The sequence below is a fragment of the Aquila chrysaetos genome, chromosome Z (genome assembly GCF_900496995.4).
Source record: "Aquila chrysaetos chrysaetos chromosome Z, bAquChr1.4, whole genome shotgun sequence".
Taxonomy (NCBI): domain Eukaryota; kingdom Metazoa; phylum Chordata; class Aves; order Accipitriformes; family Accipitridae; genus Aquila; species Aquila chrysaetos.
The window spans coordinates 61,429,564-61,453,781 of NC_044030.1; the positions used below are offsets into that span (position 1 = coordinate 61,429,564).

Sequence of the window (24,218 nt, forward strand, 5' to 3'; positions counted from 1 at the left end):
TAATTAAGGTACCAGCTAGTGACTGACATTTTCCTTTTGTTTTCCGCCTTTTAAAATAAATCTACTGACCAAAAATTCTCAAGTCCTTCCTCTCCTTGGACAACCAAAATTAAGTAAGTAAAAACTGACAAACAACTGCATACAACTAATATTAGCTTATTCTCATACTTAAGTCTCCTTTTATAATAGCTTTTTTCAGCTTTCAGAACTCCACATAAATGTTCAATGGAAGCGAAGACTCCCACATACCTGGTTTAAATCTACTGACAACAAGCTTGTTTTCTGTGGTTATTTTTCATGGACCCTGAAGCAGAAGTCTACACCCCTAGAAACAGGGAAAAATAACCCAAACAAAATAATAGTATTTTACTAGCTTCTCTCAGTCTTTCAGAATGAAAAAGTAGAAACATAAGATCCAATTATTCTGGACCCTGTCTCCAGTGCCAGCCAGGAGTTAACTACTAGGGGAAGAGTATAAAGAAACAAATCAAGTCTAAAGTGATGTTTCCTGTGGTATACCTGCCTCTAGAAATCAAGTTAAGGACTTTTTAACACTGCAAAACAAAACTAAACCATCAATGTTTAATAGACAATAAGTCAGGTCCTGGCTGTGGCTGCTGCCCTTTTAAAATCTTTACACATTTGACTTTCACATCACTTAATCAATTTCACAATTTGTGTGTTCTGTGTAAAAAACACAGTTTTATTACTTTAAAGCTGCAGACTAAACCAGAAGAGCTCAAAGGGCTTGACAGAATTTTAAGGTATAAGAAAAAAAAAAGTAGTTCATTAACTACCTTTTCCATACTGTTATGATTTACTTCCTCATCTATCTTCTTCTACTCACTTTCTCTCCCCCACTTCAGCTCCCAAGCTGAAGAGCAAAGTAACACAAGATGGTTCAAGACAGTCAAAAAGCTGACCACTGCTGAACAGAGGTGTTGTCCACCCCCCAGCCCTAGCATACATCTCCACCAGAACTAATGCTCAAACGATCTCTCCATGAGCCAATTCAGTTCACCAAAACAGCAGGAGATTAACACAGTAAGAAAAAAAAAAAGCTGACAGTTTTTCTCCTGCATTAAGCAAATCGAGTGGGCTCAGCAAAAGGTTTGACTAGCATCAGAGACCAGAAAACTGGAGAGGGGGAGAGGGAAATGAGACCTCTGAATTTGGCATGACACTGGTTTCTCAAGGGACTTCACTCCTAGTCTGTTCAGGGTGCAGAGCTGCAAGCGGTCTAGACTGTTCTAACTTCCGGCTACTGCTGAAAGAGCCCTAAATCCCCCTCCCTTCTCACTCCCCAAAGGTACGTATGTTCCTACCCTTATACATCAATGCTAGCGTCATCTCCTGTAGTTGCATCATTAGCAGTAGCAAGCAGATCTACCTCTCTGATCATAGAAGGGCACACAGTTTATCTGAAGGCTGACAGATGAAAAAAGTATTCACAAGTTTTCTGAATGCATAATGAAATAAAAATCCTCTCTACTAGGTAGACAAAAAATTCCACCTTCCTGAGCCACAGTCACAGGCAGGAACTACTACTGGTTGCCTAGAATAAAAATGGTAAAATGGTACAAGGGCAGAGCAAGCACACACTACTACTCTTTATATGTTTCCCCTAGCCTCCAGCAATTGCCAACAAATCAGGTTCTACATGAGCTAGAATGACACCTATGTGCTTAAGCCACCAAATAAAGACTGCTCTCCAGCATTAGAAAAATCAACACAAGAAACAATTCCCTGGCTGGACTGAGCAAGCTCAGTGGAGCTCTGAAGATGACAGGGGATTTCTCAATTTTGCTACTGAATAGCTTCACTATTGAAAGGACATGCATCTCTTCAAAACTAATGTTACTATTAACCATGGTATATGCTAATATGCCATGGATTCAGCCTAAGCACACAGAAAACCCAAAGCTGACAGCATGTATTGACTAGATAATGAAATATCTATGCTGACTTAGTTCAAACCTAAAAATCCATACTAGTGTAACTGTACAGGGTACAGCTTTTTTGTTGTTGTTATAGTATAATAAATTCCATGTATTAACACCATGCACAATTTTAGCACAAGTAATTCAACAACTGCAGTGGCATTGGCACTGTGCTAATCACGACATGCAGAGCTTAAAATATCAGGTCCCAAACTTGCAAATTGCTTACGCACATTCTTGGGTTCACTAAGACTACATAAGCACACACATTACAGACTGGGGCCTAAGAAGAAAAGTCAAGGAAGAAAGATGGAGGAAGGAGGAAAGAAATACTCGACACAGTTATCACAAACTGCCATATTTTCTTAGCAGTGACTACACTCTGATTTGGACAGGATCTCAAGTTTATGTGTTCATTTTCTTGATAGTGACAAAATCATCTTAAAAGATGAACTTTCTCTTTTGAGAGGCAAGATGTAACCATATACAAGTATATGCATAATTTTTAGGCCCTCCTGTATCTACAGCTTACAGAACTGAGTTACCATGACATTTCAGGTTAACTTTGCAAGCCTGGCTTTTATCAAGGATTACTACTGTGAAAAGTATGAAAATCAGTTACAGTTTTTTAACTTGAAATAATTTTCTGAACATCTTTATAGCAGATGTTTGAACATCTTTATAGCATCTCTGTTACTAGAGATTTCTCTGAATCTCCAGGGCTTCACATTCTGTCTTTGCCTCAACACTGGTATTTCCCTCCTCTTGCAATATATTCCTACAGATTTTTTTAAATCCTTGCCATAGCAACAACTGAAGTTCCCATTTTTGCCCTGCTGAGAAAGTCTGCCTGGCTAGGGCACCCCTGAATGCCAGCAGCCACTAGGAGCATGGAGCAGGGCAGAGGAATGGAATAATTGAATAGATGCAACCAGGATGAAAGCTCTTAAGTTATGGACTACTCAAAAAGCAGATGCTGGCTGGGGATCAAGATTTTGCTGAGGTACTGCAAGAAGCAACTTGGGTGGTTGGGGGCAAAGAAGGGAAAGGCTACTTCATCAAGAGAGCTGAAAGAGCATTTCTGATGGACTGAAGACGAGTTGGAGAGAAGTGAAAAGTTTTGTCAGCCCATCCTGAAGAGCCTCTGCAGTGGCAAAAATTCCAGGAGAGAATGGAATGGAACAGGACAGCAGTTGAAAGTTATAAATGCTAAGGAGCCTGAGAACTTCACTTCTCTAGAAGGAAGAACAAGAAATGGGGCCTCTGTTGTGGCAACAGTTGGGGTTACCACAGATCTCCACTTCAATTTCCCTTCTATATAACCACGTCATCATTGTCAGTCAAGACCTTTGTTTTGGAGAAAAAGCATAGAATCTACTTCCTCCCCTCCCTGCCCTTCCCCCAACTGGGGATAACCAAATTTGAAGTGTTACAGTAATAGGCAAAATTAAATAGAACTACAGTCATATTAGGTGTGTAGGGAATTCACAATGCATCAGGAAAGAGACTTAATACAATTTAAAGAAAATATGATGGACCTCCTGATCCTGAATGAGATTTCCACCTATATAATACATATAATTTAATAATACTTAACTCATAGTCAAGCCAGGATGGGTTATGGTTGTTAGTGCAGTTGTAACTCATCTTCTGTGTACAAAACACTACCATAAATGTAATATATTTTTTTAGTTTTCCCATAGATCCACATTCCAATTCAGCACAAAATGATTATTTTTACCTATTTTATCCACATAAGTCAATACATGGCTCCATGCCTTGAAAAGAGTATGTACAATCAAAACCAAGACAACTGTACTACACGTATGTATAATGGCACCAAACTAGGGTTGGTAAGCAACTGGAACTACTGTATTTCCAAACTTTTGAAAGACTGCTTAAAGTATTTAAGGTTGCAAAGCCACAGTTTTGCATATGTTCTTGCCCAAATAAAAAAAAATTCCTTCCTTCTTAATAATATTGCATCACTACCGACACCTATGGTGATAAACCTGGTGTGCAACATAGTTTTGCCAATTCAAATGATGACATCAATACATTATTATGGTCAGCATGGACATGCACAAGACAGTTTTGCCTCAGGGGGCAGAATATAATTGTAAATACAAAAAACCCAAGATGCCAGAATCATACATTTCACGAAAGGCTTTGATTTTTTTTTTTAGGAGAGGTAATGGGATGGAGGAAGGAATGAGAAGGAGGCAATGTTTTAAAGATCTGACCATTACTAATTTAAATTTGTGAGATACTTCTAAAAAGGAACCAGTGTTTAGCTCTGCTCAAAAGGTAAATGAAATGAAATCAAAACCACTTAGAAACCTCAAAACAACACCACACTATGCAATTTTCACAGCAACCACTGTGCTCTTCTCACAGCTTCTTAAGATATGTGTGGGTACTGTTTGGTATTCCTGAAGTTTAAAAGAAAGCATGCATTGAAAAACACAAGGAAATAGGAACCCCTTCAAACAAGTAGTTTTGTTTCTGGTGACTAGAGTCAACTTGCAATTACCCTTCAACTAATTACCTGTGTTGGTGACTATGTATGCCACAGATGTTGATGCAGCACTATGTAAATGCTGGTGCTCTCTTTTCTCAGCCAGTTCACATGAAGCATTTTTTTTATATGGGACAGAGACTAAGCTATTAAGTCTAAAAGGCTGAAGCAGTCTTCAAAGGCATGGCCAGCTCAGGACTTTCTGTATCTGATCCTGATGCCAGGAGCACTACAGAGGGTACTTAAGGCATATCTAAGTAGCTCTGGACCACAACAACCACATCTGGCTAGTACTGAACCCAAGTTTAAGACTCCAGGACTGAGTTGGTGACAACCCTGGACAACAGATGCACCATGCTCCTGCACTCTGAAAGGGGTTATTTAATTTGAATAGAGTCAGCTTGTATCCAATAGTGCATGCAATATATTCACTCTCCTGAATCCCTGAGCTCTTGGATGTGCAGAGTACACACATTAAATCGCTTTATCATGCTGACTCAGTATAGCTGAGCAACTCTGCAGATCATTCCTCAATACCCATATAATAGAAGATATCCCAGCCCTTCCCATTAATTGAGCTAATAAGCAGTTGTTGCATACAATCTTCTAATTATAACAAGAATAAAGAAAGGAGACATGAGTTTCTTATCAACATATTGATGCTAAGAATCAGAGCTAGTGTAGGCGGCTAATGGGAAACAAGCAAGAAAGAGGCCATAATTCACATGGTGGACAGAAGAATGAGAAAATTTGTGATTTACACCAGAAATAGTAAGTTTCTTGAGTAACCAAGAAAATGAACTAGTTTTGTGCTTGTATTAGCAATACAGTCAACATACAGCAAAAGGAATATCTGCGTATTCTACAATACTTCACTTGCACAAAATGTATCCTGAACTCACCAGTAAAATAATTCAATTTAAAAGAATTGTTTAAATTTATACTTAAAACAAGGCCAGCAGTTTTGTATAACTTGCAGAACTTTCTGTGCTTGGCGGGGGCATGTATAGGGGGGACAGCGGGAATCACAGTGTAAATTGCTTGGCAATATGATGATATTTTACAAAGAGAAAAAACAGTATCAACACCAGTGTGACAGGCAAAAGAATGATCTTGGGAAGATTCCATAGTTTTAGAAAGGTGGTTTTAAAAAAGAGCTGCTTCACAAAAATCAATACACTTTCCCCATAGGTTCATGATGTAAAATTCTATAATCAAGGCTTGTAGATTTGTAATTATGGTATGTCAGCCACATTTAAACAGGAGTGTTAAAAGATTGTTAAAGTTAAACTAACACAATTGCAATGTGAATTGTCTTAGTCTCATTCTAATCTACTGATGTCACTTCCACTTAATCAGATGGAAACTATGGGCAAATGTCAGTGCTATTTTCACATGACCCAACTTACTTTGTTTGCAGTAGTTTTTCTAAATCTAAAATGAGAATAAGATATTTTTAGAAGGTTTTTTTCCTATCAATTCCCTCACTGTCCAGCAGGTTGTCTAAGTTTGGATTTACTGACAGTAAGACTATTTTGAAGTGATTAAACCAGAATTATTGCTTGTTAGGACAGATATAAGCCACAAATACAGCAAATATTATTATTCATGCTCAAAGCTACTTTTTTTGACAAACTAATGAAAGTATGCAATCATCAACAGCCTGGCTATTAGATTTGTCAAAAAAAGCAAAAGGTTCTCCCCATTCCTAGTTTAAATTTCTTTCACTGATACATAGCAATGTAAGAAACATGAAGGCAAGTAAAGTACCCATGACCTACAATACAGTCTCGAGAGGTGTACACAAAGAATTTATGATATACAGCTAAAAAAAAATCCCAAAGCAGAACAGCTGCTTTGTTCTTAGTTTGAAAAAAAGTGATGAGAGAAAAGAATGTGCTACAGCAGATTATTAAAAAAAGACAAATGAAATGTTAAAAAAGTTCAATATATCCTAATGGTTCTTGACCCTTATCTTTTTTTATATACTCTTATAGCCTGAGCATTGAACGTGCTTGAAAATCAGTATTACAGGTGAAATTCAATGTCCGTTTCTAAACTGCAAATGCAGAAAAAACTAAGGAAAATTAATTGAAGTGTTAAGTCACTTTATGGCACGTGTAATAAGTCTCTACGTGAGTCTTCTCACACATGAGGAATAAATACCTGTATAGTTGTTCTAGTCCAAAGTAAGAGGACAATGTTAATGTTCCTAAGTTGACTTAAGTCACATGCATGCCCACTGTAGTAGAGTGTACATAACTAAACTTCTAGTTGGAGAAGGAAGGGTGGAGTGGAACAGAGCCATACCTCTTCTTGTATCTGTGTGCAAGCAGCACAGAAGCGGGAGCTGCTGCTGTATTGGCAACCCTGCAGGGAGTGTAAGATAACATTCCTTTTCTCCCCCCCTCCTTTTTTTTTTTAGTTACCTTTACTTACAGTACACCAGCTGCTGCAGAATAACTGTACATGTGCATATTGTTACCACACAACAAACGCAAGCTAAGTCTACTTGCTTATTCACACAGCCATTCTTCAAAAGCAAATCTGAATCCTGTTGACTGCATTTGTACCACTTCCTCAAGGGATGTTTTCATCCCTTTCTTTGTACTAGCCCTAAAACATGTACATTTGTGTGGTGAACTGGTCCAGGCAGGCCTCAAAAAAAAAAACCAACCCAAAACGTTATTTTGAAGTAAGTCCTAGTTATTTTTCACTGGATCAGCTCCCTAAATATACAGATGGGTGGCCACCTAAGTCCTTGTGCAGGACACAGAGGAGGAGGCTGTAACACAGCCCCTCAGATTTAGATTAGCTTAAACCATTATGGACCAACAAGTCTTCTCCTGTCACAAGCGGCAATTGTTTCCACTCGGAGGAATGCCACCTACATAGTACCCCTGAAACATACCGTAACTTATTAAGCATTGTTTTAAAGAGGCGACAGCATTTTTATTCACAAAATAGTTCTCGGGAATAGTCAGACTTTGTCTGGACTTGTCTTGGCCGGCCTAGAACTTTTTTTATTTGTTTAACTGTAACTGTATTATGACGAGGTGACAATTACCTGCTTTGTTTTAATTTTTGCTCAGCTTTGTACAATCATGTGGTATAACACTATTATATTGATTTTTGTTACTAACAAAATGAGCTATCTCTGACTTAGAATAAAAAAAGCAGCATAAAAGATCAGATCTGATGAGAGAAGGAGCATGGGATGATAGCAGAGCTCTTGAAAACACAAGTACAGTAAGGTGCTGAAATGCCCCGATGCTATAAGCAACTCACCAATAGTCAAATATTGGTCAAAGGAATGCAACCTTGAAAGATGGCTAAAAACAGTTTTAGGATAACAAAGAAAAACTATTCAACACATATAAAACACCATATGCAGTAAATTCAGGTAAAATGTGGAGTGCAAAGCAATGAAGAAAAACTAAGATGTGGATTTTTTAATATGCATTTCTAAATGCAGACTCTGAGAAGTACAAAACAATCAACATCATACTCCTCTCAACAAAGGATTTGGGATGCTGATGACCTGCTTGAACTTGTCCCCTCCCCACTACCATATTGAGCCAGTGGCCTTAGGACCCAGAGGGGCAGCATAAAGATGAGACTAACATCAGGAAAAGGGTGCTATTAGAAACAAAGTAGAAACATTAGAAACTTTGTGTATGTTAATTTTGACTGTATATAAGTTGAACTGTGTTAGTATCACTGTAACTGCACTAATATCCAGTGGAATTTAAGCAACCTATTCTGTAACTTGGATCCAGCGAGCTTGTAACAAAAACCCAGCATCCATGATTTCCATAAACCAAGTGAACAAGCAGAAGAGCCACACTAAACAGTAAAGAAATTGCTCACACAGGACAACAAACACTACTAAATTTTAATCTCTTGTTCTCAGCTCTCTCAGACTCACTTAAACTGCAGAAGCAGAGAAATGGAGAAAAAGAACATGCAAGCTAATCTTAAGAGCTAGAAGCACTACAGACAGTGGCATACAGACACTGAGCTAGCTCCACATGCAATTATCTGCATAACCGTGTTGGCATCATTAGGCCACTTCCAGGTCCAAGAGGACATAGCCACATGGTACAGCATTCACCATGTGAGCATGCAGGCCTGCACCAGCTCTGCTGGGGTCTTATTGCCTAGTAAAGACTTTCTCCTCACTGCTTCCTAATCTATGAACATAAAAAAAAAAAAAGCTTGTTCAGGTAACTTTTGTGATCATTTGTCATTAAGCAATGGTCACCTGAAATGGTATTCAGTATTACCACACAGTTCTCTCAGTAAAACTATCAAACAGCAGCAATAAGCCAGTAGTGAAACTTCTACAAATTACAAATTCTACAAAAGTAAAACAGTGTCTTATTAGATACAACAGCTTTCTCAAAAGCCTCTAGAGAAGTACTGTCAGCTAGCAAAAAGAATCCACAGACTGAAAAAATGTTAATCTAAGTAATGCTAGTTTCCCCAGACCTCAGAATATTTTGTCTATAAAAACTGGCACAAAACACCATCCACTTTACAATGTACAGAGGACATTTACGATGTTCCTGTCCAGCGAAGCTAGTAACCATAACACAGATTGTGAAAGGCACCCAAAACAAAAGGCAGTCACCAAGCCACTAAAGCTTTCTAGCTCAAAAGTAACACACAAGTTCATGATTTGCATGCCCTGCACAGTGACAGGGAACAGGACCTTACAATCATATAATCAATTTCTTGCTTGCGGCAGTACTTGAGAACTGCTTCCCATTTGGAGCCTAGGAACTCAAAGTTGCCTTTATCTAGCATAAACAGAGTGACAAAGCTGTATCCATTTTACTTTTCTAGTCTTCAAGTCCAACCTTTTAAAACTAATCAGGTATTAGAAAATGTGCCCGTCTTACTTAGTCTTTTACTAACTACTTTTACTAACTGAAATTAAGTAAGTCGTAATACAAAGTTCACTGTATGGAACTGGACTATTTAGCATCCTGATCAGGCGCACGTACTAATTCCTGCCTCTGCCTGAGCCAGCGCCTTTTTGTAGGGTGTAGCCTTAACAAACCCCACTGTGACCAAACATTTAACGCCAAAGCCTTGTGTTTACAGTGATAATACGAGGGATTCAGGCAGATAAACCGCAGCTTTTCTTAAAAATTAAGGCCGTGTTAAAACTAGGCAAAATCGAGACTCGGGTGATGAATTTACCATCGGCTTTGCGGTGTGAACCTTCGAATCAGAAACAACCCATTCAACAGCTATTCTGGTGAAATAGGTGAGACGACATGCCTCGGCAAGGTATGCGAAGAGACTGCCCTGCACACTGACGGGGCAGCGTGACTCCCCTCGGCTCTCAGAATCACTAACGACACAGAACAGCAGCCCCCCTCCCTCGCCTCAACTGTTGTCTCGGGAAAGAAAGGCCTGTTCCTGAGGGCGGTGCGCCAGGGGAAGAAGCCGGCGGCCACGGCAGAACTTGTGCCAGGGCCGCCCGCCGGCACACCCCGGCAGCCCAGCCCAGCGCGACAGCACCGCCACCCACTCCCCGACCCCACAGCAGGCACGGCCGGCAAGGCACGAAGCGTCTCCGGCAGCTCCTCCGCCCGGCCCGGCGAAGCCCCCGAGGGCCGTGGCGGGGGCTGTCCGCCGAGCCCGCAGCCCGGCCGAGCCCGCAGCCCGGCCCGAGCCCGCAGCCCGGCCGAGCCGCCCGCTCTCCGCTCGCCCCCTCGGGACCGCCCTCGGCCTCCCCCAACGCCTCCCAGCGACGGCCGCGGCGCCCTCCCCCGCCCCGCGCGCACTCACCGCCTCACGACGCCGGTCTTGATCTTGATCTGCCTCAAGCGCGGTTCGGCCATGGCGGGGCTGGAGGGGGGAGCGGCGCGGGCCGGGCCCCAGCGGCGCGGGTGGGGGGCAGGTTCGGAGGGGGACGCCGCTGCGCCGCGACTGCGCAGCGCGACGCCGCGCATGCGCCACGCCGCCAGCCTGGGCGGCACCACAGCGGCGGGGGCGGGGCTCCCCGCTTCCCCCCGCGCCCGACCCGGTGGAGTCGTCCGGGCTACGGTGTGGCGCCGTCCCCATAGCGACCAGCGCGGCCAGGCCGGGCGCGGGCGGGAGCGGAACGGAACGGAGCGGAGCGGCCTACGCGGGGCTGCGGCGCCCCTCGAGCCGCCAGGTGTCTTTCACCATTTGTTCACAAGCACGCACGCAAAAAAAAGTGCGAATCCACCCACAGATGCAGCAACGGGAGTTGTTCTGAGGTAGTGTGACTGGTACCGCGATGGTGTCAGGGGCTGGGCTGTGAAGGGTACCCCCTGCTCCCGACCCCTGGCCATGTAGCTAGCATAGAGTCATAGCGTGGTTTGGGTTGGAAGGGACCTTAAAGATCACCTGGTTCCAACCCCCCTGCCATGGGCAGGGACACCTTCCACTAGACCAGGTTGCTCAAAGCCCCATCCAACCTGGCCTTGAACACTTCCAGGGAGGGGGCATCCACAACCTCTCTGGGCAACCTGTTCCAATGCCTCACCACCCTCACAGTGAAGAACTTCTTCCTGATATCTAATCTAAATCTACCCTCTTCCAGTTTAAAGCCATTACCCCTTGTCCTATTAGCATAACTAACGCCATTTTGTAAGGCAAGCAGCCATTCTCTGGGACCGAGCAGGTCGTGTATTTGTTCCCTGTCTCCCCATTATCAGGCCCTGAAGGTCCTGTCACCAAGAAGACAAACCAAACAGATTTCTTCTAACCGTCCCTACTGCACTCAAGGTTCCTGGGCACCAGGCCGGTTACTCCCTTCCTTGCAGGCCTTGAAGGTCCCAAGCACCCGGCCAAGCCGGTGTTGTCGATGACCCTGCCACAGAACAGGAAAGCGTAACAGCACCCAGAGCACTGTCTGTAAAACCAAGCAGTTACAAGTCCTAAGGGGAAACTTGGACCAGAACTGCTGCTGGACAGTGAGACCAGGACCCTGCAGTGGCCAGGGACACCTCCACCATCATCTGCTTCCTCTGAGGATGGACGGAGTGACTCGTATTCTTTTATATGATTTTTGACTCTAGGTTATGATTGCTATGTTGATAGAGAGAACTATGTGTTAAGATCCAACCTGATCTGCAAATGGTGCAGGTGATTTATAACACAACTTAACTTAAGGTTTCTAAATTCTGTATTATACTACTTACAAATTGTACTGCACTGATTCTGCTTGTAGAAATCCTGTGCCATTCTAATCATAAATTCTGTGCTATACTAATCATAAAATCCTGTTAAGAAAATAAAGCTTTAATTGTAACTACAAGTTAGTGCCATATCATTCTGCCAAGGATCTCTGAAAGAACCTGTCTGTCCCCTCAGTCTCAGGTGACCGGTAGAAACAAATAAAGAGGCAACATTAGCACTGTCAGCTCACTGCTAGAGTTATAAATGGCTGACAGTTCAAGGGCTGTTTTCCTTCATGATTATATTTAGTTGAGGCTAACCATTTAAGCAGTCAAATTCTTGAAAAAAAACCCTTTGAGCCTGTATTTGAAAAACTTCCCTACATACTGCATTTAAATCAATAAGAAATAAAAAAAAATAGCTTCAATGAATAAATAAGAAAGGTAAATGTAGTTTCAGTGGAGTATAGTTCAGGAGGGTCTGCAGAGGCCTTGGGTTCTTTCCATGTCCTTTTGTTGTGTGTTAATCGCTTGCCCTGACTCTCGACACTGCCAGTGACCAGTATCTCTTGAGAAAAGCTGGCTACAAGATAGGATGTCATGTTGCTTTTGGTGACATGCCAGTCACCAGCAGTAGCCAGCAGCTGTGGGAGTGCGGCTGGCACCATCGGGCCCCATTCAGACATGGCATAGGGAGGGCCAGGATCACCCAAGTCCACGGAGTTGTGTTATCTGCAGAGGTTGATAAACGTGACCCCACATACAGAGCTCAGCAAGCCTCCCTGGAGACCTGTGAGCCGGGCCAGCCCAAACACAGCCTTGGCTTGGCAGGTTGTCTCTGCAGGAAGACACAGGTCTCAAAATAAACAGCCTGCATAACCCTGTGAACGACTATGACCTGGAGACAAGTTCACAGATATAATATGTATTTGATATGCAAACCTGCCATCACCCACACAGGAGGAGGAGGAAGGAGAGCAGCATTCTGTCAGGCACAAGGGAAAATGCAGCTGCTTACTTCTACAGAATCTCAGATCTCATTAATCTGGCTTTAGAAAGCTGTATCAAGTCATGCTGGGCCTGAAGCTGTTCTAAACAATTCCAAGGCAGCACAATTACACTACATATGCTTTGAAAATACAGACCACTGCATGGAAAGCTGCATTACCACCGTGCACCTACACATCAATTACTTTTTCAAAAATAGTCTTAGATGTCATTCCTATATTTGACATAGTTCTTTCATAAGTGAGAAGGCCAACAACAAATAACAGTACAAAAATAAAAATTGCCTAGAAGCAGCAATATTAAGAAAAGTAACTCATGTTTCCAAGTGCTACAAATGTTTTATTTCCAGCCCTGAAGCATTAACATGCATCACTAACAGTGTTTAGGCTCAGTTACTGAATTTTAGAAGTAGAAAGCAATTGTTTTCTTACAGCTAATTCAGATAACTAAACAGATGATAATATACCAAATCTGAGTTTGTATTTAAGCACATATGATAACTTGAAAAAAGTGTTACTGGTGGATGCTGAAGTATATTGTAAAATGTGTCTGCAAGCACGATCTACTTCATTATTAATACATGTTTGTATTAGTACCTGAAAATTATAAATTAACACTTTAAAAAATAGTAATTTTATTTCTAAGGGTCTGGATATCTGGATATTCAGGAAAATATGAATAATGCTTTCCAGGACAGACACGCCTTTTTTAATTAAAGGGGGTTTTAATTTTTTCCAGAACTCCTTTGAAACAATTTCTAGCCTAATCAGTCATAGGTATGTTTCCATGTGAATTGGTGACATTACAGCAGAATTGAATGCACTCTGTCATGAAGACTATGAATCCTATTGTATCTTTTGGGTGGTACAGAAACTGTCAATTCTTCAATGAATTTTGGCACCATTCTGCTTGTGTTGCATCTGGTTGAAGGTTTTTCGTAAGATCTATTAGCCCTAAGTCATTATGTGCACACTGTTGCATAGAGGCAGGTGCCTAAACATAATTTGCTGATGTTCTTAGCTATGCTGACATATGGAGCAAGTCATTCTGTACGCAGGACTCTTACATGTATCTTTACATATTCCCCCGTATTGCTCCTTCCCAGCATCTCACATGTAAATAAATCTGCAGCTTCTGTGAATATGACTTCCTCTCCTCTGACCAGTGTCATCTGGTCATCTCAGCTTTCATTTGGCTCCACATAAGGAATATTTCCAAGGCAGGTTGTTACATGTTTTGCACAAATTCATTTGAGTGTGTGTAATTGTCACTGTCAATATACTATGCCTTCTGTCTGAAAAATCCAGCTAAGTCTTGTTTATTTCTTCTGGATAAGAGCACACGTAATGATTACTGCTCATCCCCATTTCACTTAAGAACGAAGGACTGGAAGCAGCTAATCAGCCTGATGAGCTCAGATCTCTGCACACATAAACAACTATGTAATAGATGTTTAATCTGAAATGTTCACAGTGCACCCAATTCACATGCAAGGGAACACACCAGGCTGCAAAGAACTTCCTACAACTCATAACATTCTCTGTGAAAGACCAGCTTAAGAAGTTAATGCCACACTTATGCTTCGTCACAACAAAAGAGCAGACAGACTCAAAAGCATTGCAGTATGCCAATATCAGTCTCTCTGATATTAGCAATTCCCAGTTAATATGCCTCTCAATTAAAGACTACCCTTAATAAACACACAACTTCCAAGCTGTGCAAATAGGAAGTCTCATTAATCCCGTACTCTCGTAGTATCCCCTCCTCCCTTTTAAATTTGTCTCCTTTGCTTTAGTAAGGGAGTTTCTGAAATAACTGGGCTGTTGCAGTGGAGCTGTTTTGTGTTGTACCACTAGTTCATTTGGACTCCAGAGCCAACAGGTTTGTCAGGTGATATAGTTCAAATTAGAGGTATTATGCCATTTCCACCTATGCTGCTGAGGTCGGAGCATACCTTGCAGAAGGATGTGCAGTCACCTCTAAAGTCCACTAAACCCCAGTGGCAGTTTCCATCATCTTGTCCATTACTAGTTGGTTTAGACAGCTTGAAAAACCCATGGCCATAGCCATGCCAAATGTATATTTGCTTCAGCTGAGGACTGAGACCATTACTTTAATAAGTAAATGCTCAATGAGCTTTTATACTATTTTGTTTATCCATCAAAACCATCTGTGCAGTTTGAATATAATTTTGTTTTCATTTATGATAAAACAAAATGTGGAAATTATTTAGTCTTCACATTTTATCTTTTTTGTAGGAAAAGCAAATTTCAGTCAGCCTCCCTAAAGGGTACTACATAAATAAGATCAGATTTTGAATAAAAGTTAGTAGTATCTCCTTAATTTTTTTATATATTCAGTAGATAAAATTAACCTCTGTACAGCTGGCCAGCACAAAGCTAGGCACCATTTAAGTGCACAAGAATGAATTTCCCTGGTTGTGAACATACAACATAGTATCAGTATTCCTTGTAGTGTGGAACTCTTGACCCACTTTCTTACCAAGTGATCATCACCAGTCAAAATGATCTTCCACAAATATCCCACCCTCCCCAAAATGCTTAGAGAATTGTTCAATGCTACACATACAGGCAAGCAGAACAGGCCATGCAACGGGACAAGGATAAAATGGGTTGCTGCTGCAGAGTCTGCGAGGTACCTACTACACATGGTGAATCAAGTGGGAGCTGTGTTTTGTTACAGGAGAGGCTCAATTATATTGGGAAATTAGGTAAGGGAAGAAGGAGGCACCAGGCAGAACCTGAAAAGAGTCAGGGGCAAAGTCCATTCCTGTTTCTGCCTTTGTACCTTCTCCAGCCACCACCGGGACAGATTCTGATTTCATCTATGCTTCTGTGAAAAGAAAGTAGCCCACTGGGATATGGTGGTATAAAATCAGAAGGAAACCTACTCATCTTCAGCAAAGTCATAGTGACAGTACAATTTACCGTGGGTAGAGAAGGCAGCAATGGTGATTCCTCAAATATTACACTGCTGGGGAGCGCAGGTTACAAAACAGCCCTCTCATACAGTTTTGAGGGTTAAACCGTGCCTGTAATAAATGCTAAGCTACGATTCAAACCATTTTAGCTAACTCAAGGCTTTTTTAAAAGCAGTTTTTCCCAGCTCAGACCAACCATTAGGTGAAGAGCTGGAAGTAGTGAGAGAAAAAGGGATTTATGTGCGTGCATCAAAAGGAGAATATATCCCTTTGCGAATGATTTCCATGGGTGCCCTACCTACAAATGAAGAGATATGTGATATAACAATTCATTGTTCTGACACACATTACAATCATGATGTGCAGTTTTTAATGCATCGTGTTACATTAAGCTTAGCCCATGGTCTAACACCATGTAACATAAATTTCTGTGAAGGGAGTAACATAACACGATACTGTCTTTTAAAAGACACACACGATTTTTTCAGATCACCTACTTTTTATCCATGAATGCCCAATCCAAAAATCAAGGTGGCAGATGAAAGTGGAGTGAATGAGTATCCACAAACCAGAGTATTTATCTTGTGTGGTTTTTCTCATTGCTACCTGTAGTCAATGACTCCAGTCAATTTTTATGTTGTAATGCATGAGCAAAGTTGATGGACATATTTTTTTGTCACCCCCAGTTAGATTTTATTCAGGGTCAATCAAGGGAGACCTGACAGCCGTTAAGACTGTAAAACATACTGAGAATTCTCACAAGTGTTTATTTCTCAATAGAGAGAGGGGCTTTGATTATGAACTGTCACTAACCTTATTTTGGCTGCTCTCTTTTTGTCTTACCCTGGAGGCAGATTTTCTGTTTTAATTGATAGTTTATTTTAAAATAGAAATATCAATTTAACTGATTCTCATTGGAATAAAATAAGATGAATTATTGATTTGCAATAACTGGATATAATAAAAATCTCCAGTGAAAGATCAAATTCAAATCTGAAGTTTAAAGAACTCACAGAATAAAGCTGCATGTGATCAGCCTTTTTGGAAAAAAAAGAGGTATTTTTATAGAGAGATTTTCATATATTTACATATACTTATACATTTGCTTATTTATCTCCCCCCAAGTCATTACAAAGATTCAGGATTTTTTAAGACTTTTTATATAAATGTCTGCTTGATTGCTGAGTTATTAACTTCATTTTTAATTGAATCCTTTCTGTGGTACAATACAAAGCAAAACCGTGAAACTCATAGACATCAACTGACATCTGTGTGGGTTTGACTGATCACATGCTTCAGTGCAAAGTTTAAATACCAGCAAAGGGGATTCCTCCTTTTTTGGCCACATCTGAAAACTGCAATTCTTACCAGAGACTGAACACTCAGGGTAATATTCTCCAGTGAAGAAACAATCTTTGCCAGTGCTTAGTAGACAGGAACATGTTGGTAGCACACAAAGGTGGAGGACTGCAAAGTAGCTGGCACCGAATAGGCAGATCATGCTAATATCCCTTATGGTGCTGCATATGATGTTCTGAAAGCTTCTCATGAGTCAATAAAGAAGGAAGATAGTATCTGTAGACTGTAGCATCAAGATGAAGCAGTATTTAGAAAGTCTGAGGGAGGTAAAAAATATATGTTTTTAATAGGACGGCAATCTTTATTGACAGAGATAAACACACTGTCAAGATATAGCTTAACACTGTAAAGCAACCAGCACAAAATCACACTATGTTGTGATTAATGTTTAGCACTGTACAGTGTCAATTTAGCACACTTTAAATAGTTTGGAAATTGGTGTGCTGTAATTGGGTAATTATTATAATGTAGGAATTTTTGGTGAGTTCTTGCAGGAATCTATTCACCAGGCCTAAGCTATTCGATATATTTATTAATCACCTGAGAGGAAATGTAAAATAATTGCTAGTAAAGCCTGCTGCTGGCACAAATGTTGTTGACATTGTAAGTAATAAGAACAGATTAGTTCTGTAAACCAATTTGGATTGCTGGGTGAAATAAACTAATTCAAAATATATAATTTCAACACTGGAAGAGTCAGGGTCATACAAGTAGGAGCAAAAGAGTATAAGTCACACTTACAGAGTGAAAAACTGTGACTTGGAAACCAGGAACCCCGGAAAAGGACTGTTGGGTTGTGATGGCTAACCAGCTGAACATGAGCCCAGCTATAATGCTATGGCTGACAGAGAGCAGATATCATGCATTAATATACTGACACGTCAGTACTATGTAGGAGACAATATCTAGAAATGCCAAAAGAGTGAGGTTCTGGCTGGAATCACATGCCCAGTTCTACACTTTAAAATGGCAAAAAAGATTGTAAGGCTCAGAACAAATCTATGGGAGCAATACAGTACCTGGAAAACATACTCCATGCAGCAAGGCGCAAGGAGCTAAGGGTACTTAGTCAGCAAAGAAAAGAAGGGATTTGGTCAGTCTGTAATCTACATAGAGAAGGAATTTCTGATAGCAGCAGGTTCACAACCCACCATAAATAATGAGCAGTAGGATACAAAAGCAAGCTCAAACTAGGCAAAATCAGGATTGAATTAAGGGGCCAAATTTTAAGTACTGAGCAATTAACTACTGGGAAAACTACCAATGGGTAAGGGAGATGGAAGTGTTTAAGACTGGAAGCTTTTCTGTAAAATATGCTTTGGCTTAACTGCACATTAAGGCTCAGTGTAGAAATTAGCAGGTGAAATCCATGAGGGGGCTTAGGCCAGACAATTTTAGTAATTCCCTCCATCCCTAAAAGTCTGCTTGTCAAAACACAGCAACTAAACTGAGGAACCAGACTCAGCTGCAAGATCCGAAATCCACCCATTGAAAACAAACTTAAGACTGAAGACCTGCTCCTAGATTATTAAGTTTTTTATGTAGAAGGAAGGTGAGATAGAGGTCTGTTTACTTTTCTATTACATCCAGTGCATTGAGGTGCAGAAGATGCTAGGAATAATTACAACAATATGTCACACTGTAAATATTATAACAATACTGATTTAGCTAAAATTAGCCTGATCAAACCAGTTTAATGGAATTTTCATAATTCTAGCTTCAATGAGGAATGAAAACCTTTGTATTTTCAGAAATAGAATTTATTATTTTTAATATATATAAAGCTTTCAAGGTACATACTCAAGCAATCATTCCTAATCCAGCAGAAAACATGAGCATAACAGGGAACAAAGCCCTTGAAATATCAGGTACACCTGAATTGTACTTTAGTAGCAAGCCTCATCTTGCTTAAATTAAGATTAGTCAGGATTAGGTGTCTAGTCTGTGCCTATTATTCTTCTTTTACAGTAAAGGGAAACAGACATATCTAGAGTTCAGTTCATGCTGTGCGAGTTGGGTATCTAAAACTGTTTGGATGATTCGTCATCTCAAATGACTGAAATTAGTTGAGATTAATCCACACTAAATGCTTAAATTGAAAAGGTTACACACCTCCAGCTCAACTCTCTTTTAATCCTGGAGATGTTTAAAGTTTGTAGGCATTACATTTCCAACACTGACGATGGGGAAAATTCCTCTCAGCATGCAGAGAAACACCTTGTGACTAGTTTAGAAATCCCAGCAAGGTTTTCTGTCCCTTCATCATCTTTGGAGTGATTATTTGCTGCTGTTTTTACTCTGCATCTTAACCAAACCTACTCTGGATTTAGAAGAACATGGGTCAATGCACAGTTTTTCCTGCCAGGAAACCATCCACAGTGGGAGCACAGAAAATATTAGGCATGGAAAAAACCCTTTTTCTCCTGTTAGTGCTGCTTCATGTTTCCTGTAATAATTCCATATGACTGAAGCAGAGAGAGAAAGAAGAGTAACAATGCAGCCAAGTGGCTAGGTCACCTTCCTGTGGGAAAATATTTGTATGCAAAATGGTAAAATCTCAGCAGGTGGATTAGGGAGGGCTTCCATCTCAGAAAGTCCCCACTTACCTGGTCATATGGACTCTGCCTTAAGAGATCTTCCCTGGCAGAAGAGGGAATTCAAGCAAGGTGAAAGCTCGAACCACTGACCTACTGGGTAAAGCAGCTGCACTAATGCATTTAGGCTTTTAAAGAAAAGGTGTAGCTGTCTGAATCCATTAGAGAGTTCAGGCGGGGTATCTTGAATATAAGAAAGTACCTGAAAGTATATCAGAGGAGGCACTGAAAGGCCAGATTTGAGACAGTAGGTATGGTTTTCACACTGACACTTTCTGTAGTGCCCTGCTTAGATTCTGGTTAGAGAAATGTAATGCCCCAGTGACTGTACCAGCAGCCCAGACACCCAGTGTGGTTGCTGGGAATTTCTAGAGGTGTTCAGAAGTTAGACTAAACATAGATGTTTATATTTAGTTAAAAAATCTAGTCAAATTAAATGCATTAAAAACAAAACTGAAATCAGATGTAAACCACTGATAACTGAAGCTTAGATTTTCTCAGCATTATTTCAGTATATTAGAAAGATTCTCCTACTCAGTGGCTCAAACAAAGCTACTTGGGGAATTCGTAGAAAAGCATTAAATTTTTAAGGTCAGCATGAACTTTATCAAAATAATGATTAGGTCTTCAAATCCAGAAATTTATTACTTTTTCTGCCTTTACTGTGACGCTGATATTGGTTTTTGCACTTTTTCAAAAGTTTTGCTCTACAGAAAAACCTCTATTTTCTTTGGTGTTTGTTTTAACTGAACTAGCAGGTACAGCAAATATTTTTGTCATTTAATTAGCATTGCTCAGGCAAAATTCAGAAATGGATTGAAGGCTGAAAATGCAGGATTGTTTTCTAGTCTATGAATAAAAAAATTGGAGAAGATAACAGAGACAAAACCCTAATGGTAAGGGGTCAGATTTCTCAAGATATTTTGGTGCCTGGAGATGGAGACAGATGACCAGTGGGAGTTTCAAAATCCCTCCTACAAATTAGATGTCTAACTCCTATTGACTTCAGGGGAAATGAGGCACTAGCCCCTGTAGGCACTTCTGATAATCTCACTAGCCATTTATCTGCATGTTAAACATCTAAGTATTAGCTCCTGGAGACAGGAAACAATCTCTCAGTTCACTAAATAATGTGTCCACTTTGTTCACTGAGTAATCTGGCTAGTTTTAAATGAATTTCCTTTTCATAAGGAAAAAAAGCAATGCCATACATTTAAGACAGTTAAATACAATTAATTAAACCTGGTTTACACATTTAAATTGGTTTTTAATTTCCACCCCAATGCATTTTGATACAAACCCTGAATAAAACCACCATTTAGAGAAGTCTTTTGCTATTTTCTGAGATAATATGAATATAAAATGTAAGCATCTGAAAAATTACAATAATTCTCGCACTCTCACTGTGTATATTTATATGGTAAAATGAAAAAGATATTGGAATGTATCAAATATACATTGCAAGTCTGGTTGCAAATCAGCTTGTGTTAATTATTATACCAGTCAGTGAGAACTAAGTTAATTACCAAGTTCAAATGTGAAGCAAAAATAAAACCAGCTGTTTAAATCAAGGTTTCATTCTCATTGTTTTTAAACCTGATTGAAATTGGAAGCTTAAATTACTATAAGCAGGTAAAGACTAGCAAAGATCTGGAAGATACAGCCCTGTGAAATACAGTCACAATCTCTTAAATCTGTTCTTTCCAGAATCACAAGAATCGTTGCACCTTCTTCTCCCATTTATTGACCCAGATCTATGAAGATTTCTGTGCCTTAATGCAAACATAACACGATGTAAGTGACCTGTTCTCTGAGTTTATCATTACCCTCAGCTCTGTTGCCAGCAGATCACAGGTAACATTTGCCTGTAATAACCCCTAATATTCAGAGCTTTTTCTTTTCTGCATAACACTTCCCGAGTAACAGCTGGGCCCTTTGAATGCTTAAGTTTAATTCCTTGATTTTCAGAAACCTCAACTCATTCCCCCTCTGTGTCTATCTGGCAAATGAAACGCTCAGCTGTTAGAAAAGGGAATAACATAGCCCAAATCTTGTACCATCAAGTTGAAAAGGGCATATACATGATGCAGCTTGTATATATTAACCCTATGGTCTGCAAATGCTTTGCTTAAAATGTGCAGGGAATGAAGTAGATCAAATCAGAATGCAGAATAATTGATGAAAAATAACATCCTCTTCTTTTCACTGACACTCAGGCCAAAACGTTTTATCTCTTTGTTTTCGAAATCTTCCTGCATCTTGATAAGAAAGCTAGGAGGGGCGGGCAGGGAGCTAAATTTTCTTATCGAGTGCATGAATAATGAGACTTGTGTGCATAACTTTTTTGCACCGCTTGGAAAATTGCCTCCTACTGCATTTCTTTGAGGTTGGAAGAATAACCTTTATACCTCTAAGGGTTATAAAAGGCCTAAGTAAACATTTAATGGTATGGAAACAATAATGTGACATCATTCCAGTAAATACAGCTTTGTGCTGTGCAGCTTGTTTTACAATAATGGTGTTACTTAGTCATTTATTGGTCTTGTGAGCAGCTGGAAAGAAAGGAAAAAAAAAAACAGACAAAACCAAACAGGTGCACTTAGGGGAACTGCCTTGTCTGAGAGTTGAGAAATACACTCAGTTTTACTGTACAAGCATATAGCTGAATATGGCAGGGTTTGCTTGGCTTGAGCTTCTCCATACAAGCTTTGGTTTGGTGTATAAATGCACAAGTGTTTATTTACCTAAACCATTTCATTAGAACCAGTGGCTGACTCCAGCATTTGCTAATTTGTTTTATTTAATTATGAAGTCCTTGATCAGCCCCCTTTGCCCTCCAGCAATGCCTATTCCTTCGGCACAGGGGAGACTGTAGGCCACATAAAAACCCTTTTGGGTTTCTCTCTATGTTAACAGAAGAGCAAGGGGGACCTTAAAGCTGTTGTCACTGGCCAGGGTATCCACGGCCAGCAAAGAGCTGCTGGATTCTTGGCACCTTCCATTAATTCTCATTTTAATTTGGTGTTGCATCACCACAGAAGTCAAGGTAGGAGACCCCAGAGAGGCCTAGCCAAATTCCTGAGAGTTTGAAATAGCTGAAGGAAGAAAGGGAGGACTGAATCTGTCCTACGCACAAACACAGGGCAGAGCAAAGCTTGAGCTGCATGTCCTCTTCACTACCCAGCAGCCCCCAGCACGATGAAAACAAGGTCCTCTTCTCTGTGGAAGAGCTCTTCATGCATTGGCAACCTTTCCCAAGGTTTCTTACAAGCAGGTTTCGATAACCCTGGCCCCTATGGTTAGTCCATATCACCACAGCAGTGCTCGGATGTGAGACGAGCTGGCTCAGGGAAACAGATGGACTTGTACCTCCTGGGGGCTTCCCTGTGGGGTCTTGGGGGTCTCTGCTTCAAGAACTAGTGTTACTGTCGATATGCCAGTGCTGTATGTACCGAGGGAAGATCTTCCCTCCCTCAGCTCCCAGGCACTGACTGTGGGATGTGGCACAAATGGAACATAATGGTTTCTCACTCATTTTAAGATAAGAGAGCTACAACTCAAATTTTCTCTCCCTTGTCTCGCTGGAGAGCTTATATGTTAAGAGCACTTGTATAAAGTTGCTGGAGTACAAAGTATGTATTATTTATTATTTTCATGCTTGCAACAGTTTGACAGAAGACAAGAGGAGATGACATTTGAAGGGAATATAGGAAAGAGAAGAGGTACATTAAAAGATCATGAGAAACACTTTGTCAGCTAGTTCCTGCCTGTACACTGCCTTGATTAGATGAAATGCATGTGTACATTTATCCCATACAAGAAATAAATGATGGTGATACATGAAGGTTTTACAAGTACAACTTGGAGATAAATTAACTACTCAGAGGTGGTAATGTGAGCAATGATATAAACTATGTGCCTTACTGTCACCTGTTTTGCGCCTTCCACTTCTGTTTCATGGAAAATGGCTATTGAAATTTTTTGAAAATATTTTGACAGCAGTTAATTTGGATTTTTTTACCCCTCCACCTGCCCAGCACAAGATGTTAACGAGTGCGAGTTCAGCCAAAGGGGGAATCAGCTCAGCATCTTATCTGGCTTGTAAAAGCTTCCTACCACAGAATAATTATCTTAAGACTTGTTATGATTAGAAACTAATATTATGCCCCTTTGGAAAGAATTTGAAAGAGGGGAAGCACCTGCTGCAGATCACTAAGATAATTTCTCTTAAAAGTATGGGATTCTTCATCTGTTCCATTTTGGGGATCCCCAAGCAGCTAGGTGTCTTTGGGTGAGGGTTCCCTGCAAAAAGAGAGAAAAAAGAAATCACTTTGGCAAAGCTTGAGAGGTGGAGAGGTAACAGCAGGCAGGCTACTGGGGACAGATCCTTCTTTGGAGTAAATTGCTGTAGCTCTCCTGGAGTTATGACAATTTAGACCAGCAAAGAGCTCCCCTTTGAGCTCTATACTTGTCCTTTTGGGAATTAGACTAGACCATTTCAACACATATATTGGAGGAGATGTACAATCTCTGCTTCTATTTATAAAGTGTAAAAAGAGGCAATCTCTTCAAATTGTGGGAGTTTATCTTGAAGTTTATATGATATTCTTTCATAAATTGCTGTTGTAGCAAGAGATTGAAGCCATTTATCAGCAGGTATTGGAGATGTTACAATGATGCATTATGATACATTTAGCT

The 24,218-nt window shown here is 40.5% G+C and overlaps 1 protein-coding gene across 1 annotated transcript in view; it reads right to left on the reverse strand.

Annotated features, from left to right (window-relative positions):
- Positions 1-10,439, reverse strand: part of TBCA (tubulin folding cofactor A) — a 33,668-nt gene extending 23,229 nt beyond the window's left edge. Inside the window, exon 1 of the mRNA XM_030005212.1 lies at positions 10,261-10,439. Coding sequence (XP_029861072.1) covers positions 10,261-10,424 — 164 coding nt within the window. The 5' untranslated portion in view covers positions 10,425-10,439. The remainder of the gene's footprint in view (positions 1-10,260) is intronic.
- Positions 10,440-24,218: the final 13,779 nt, after the last annotated feature.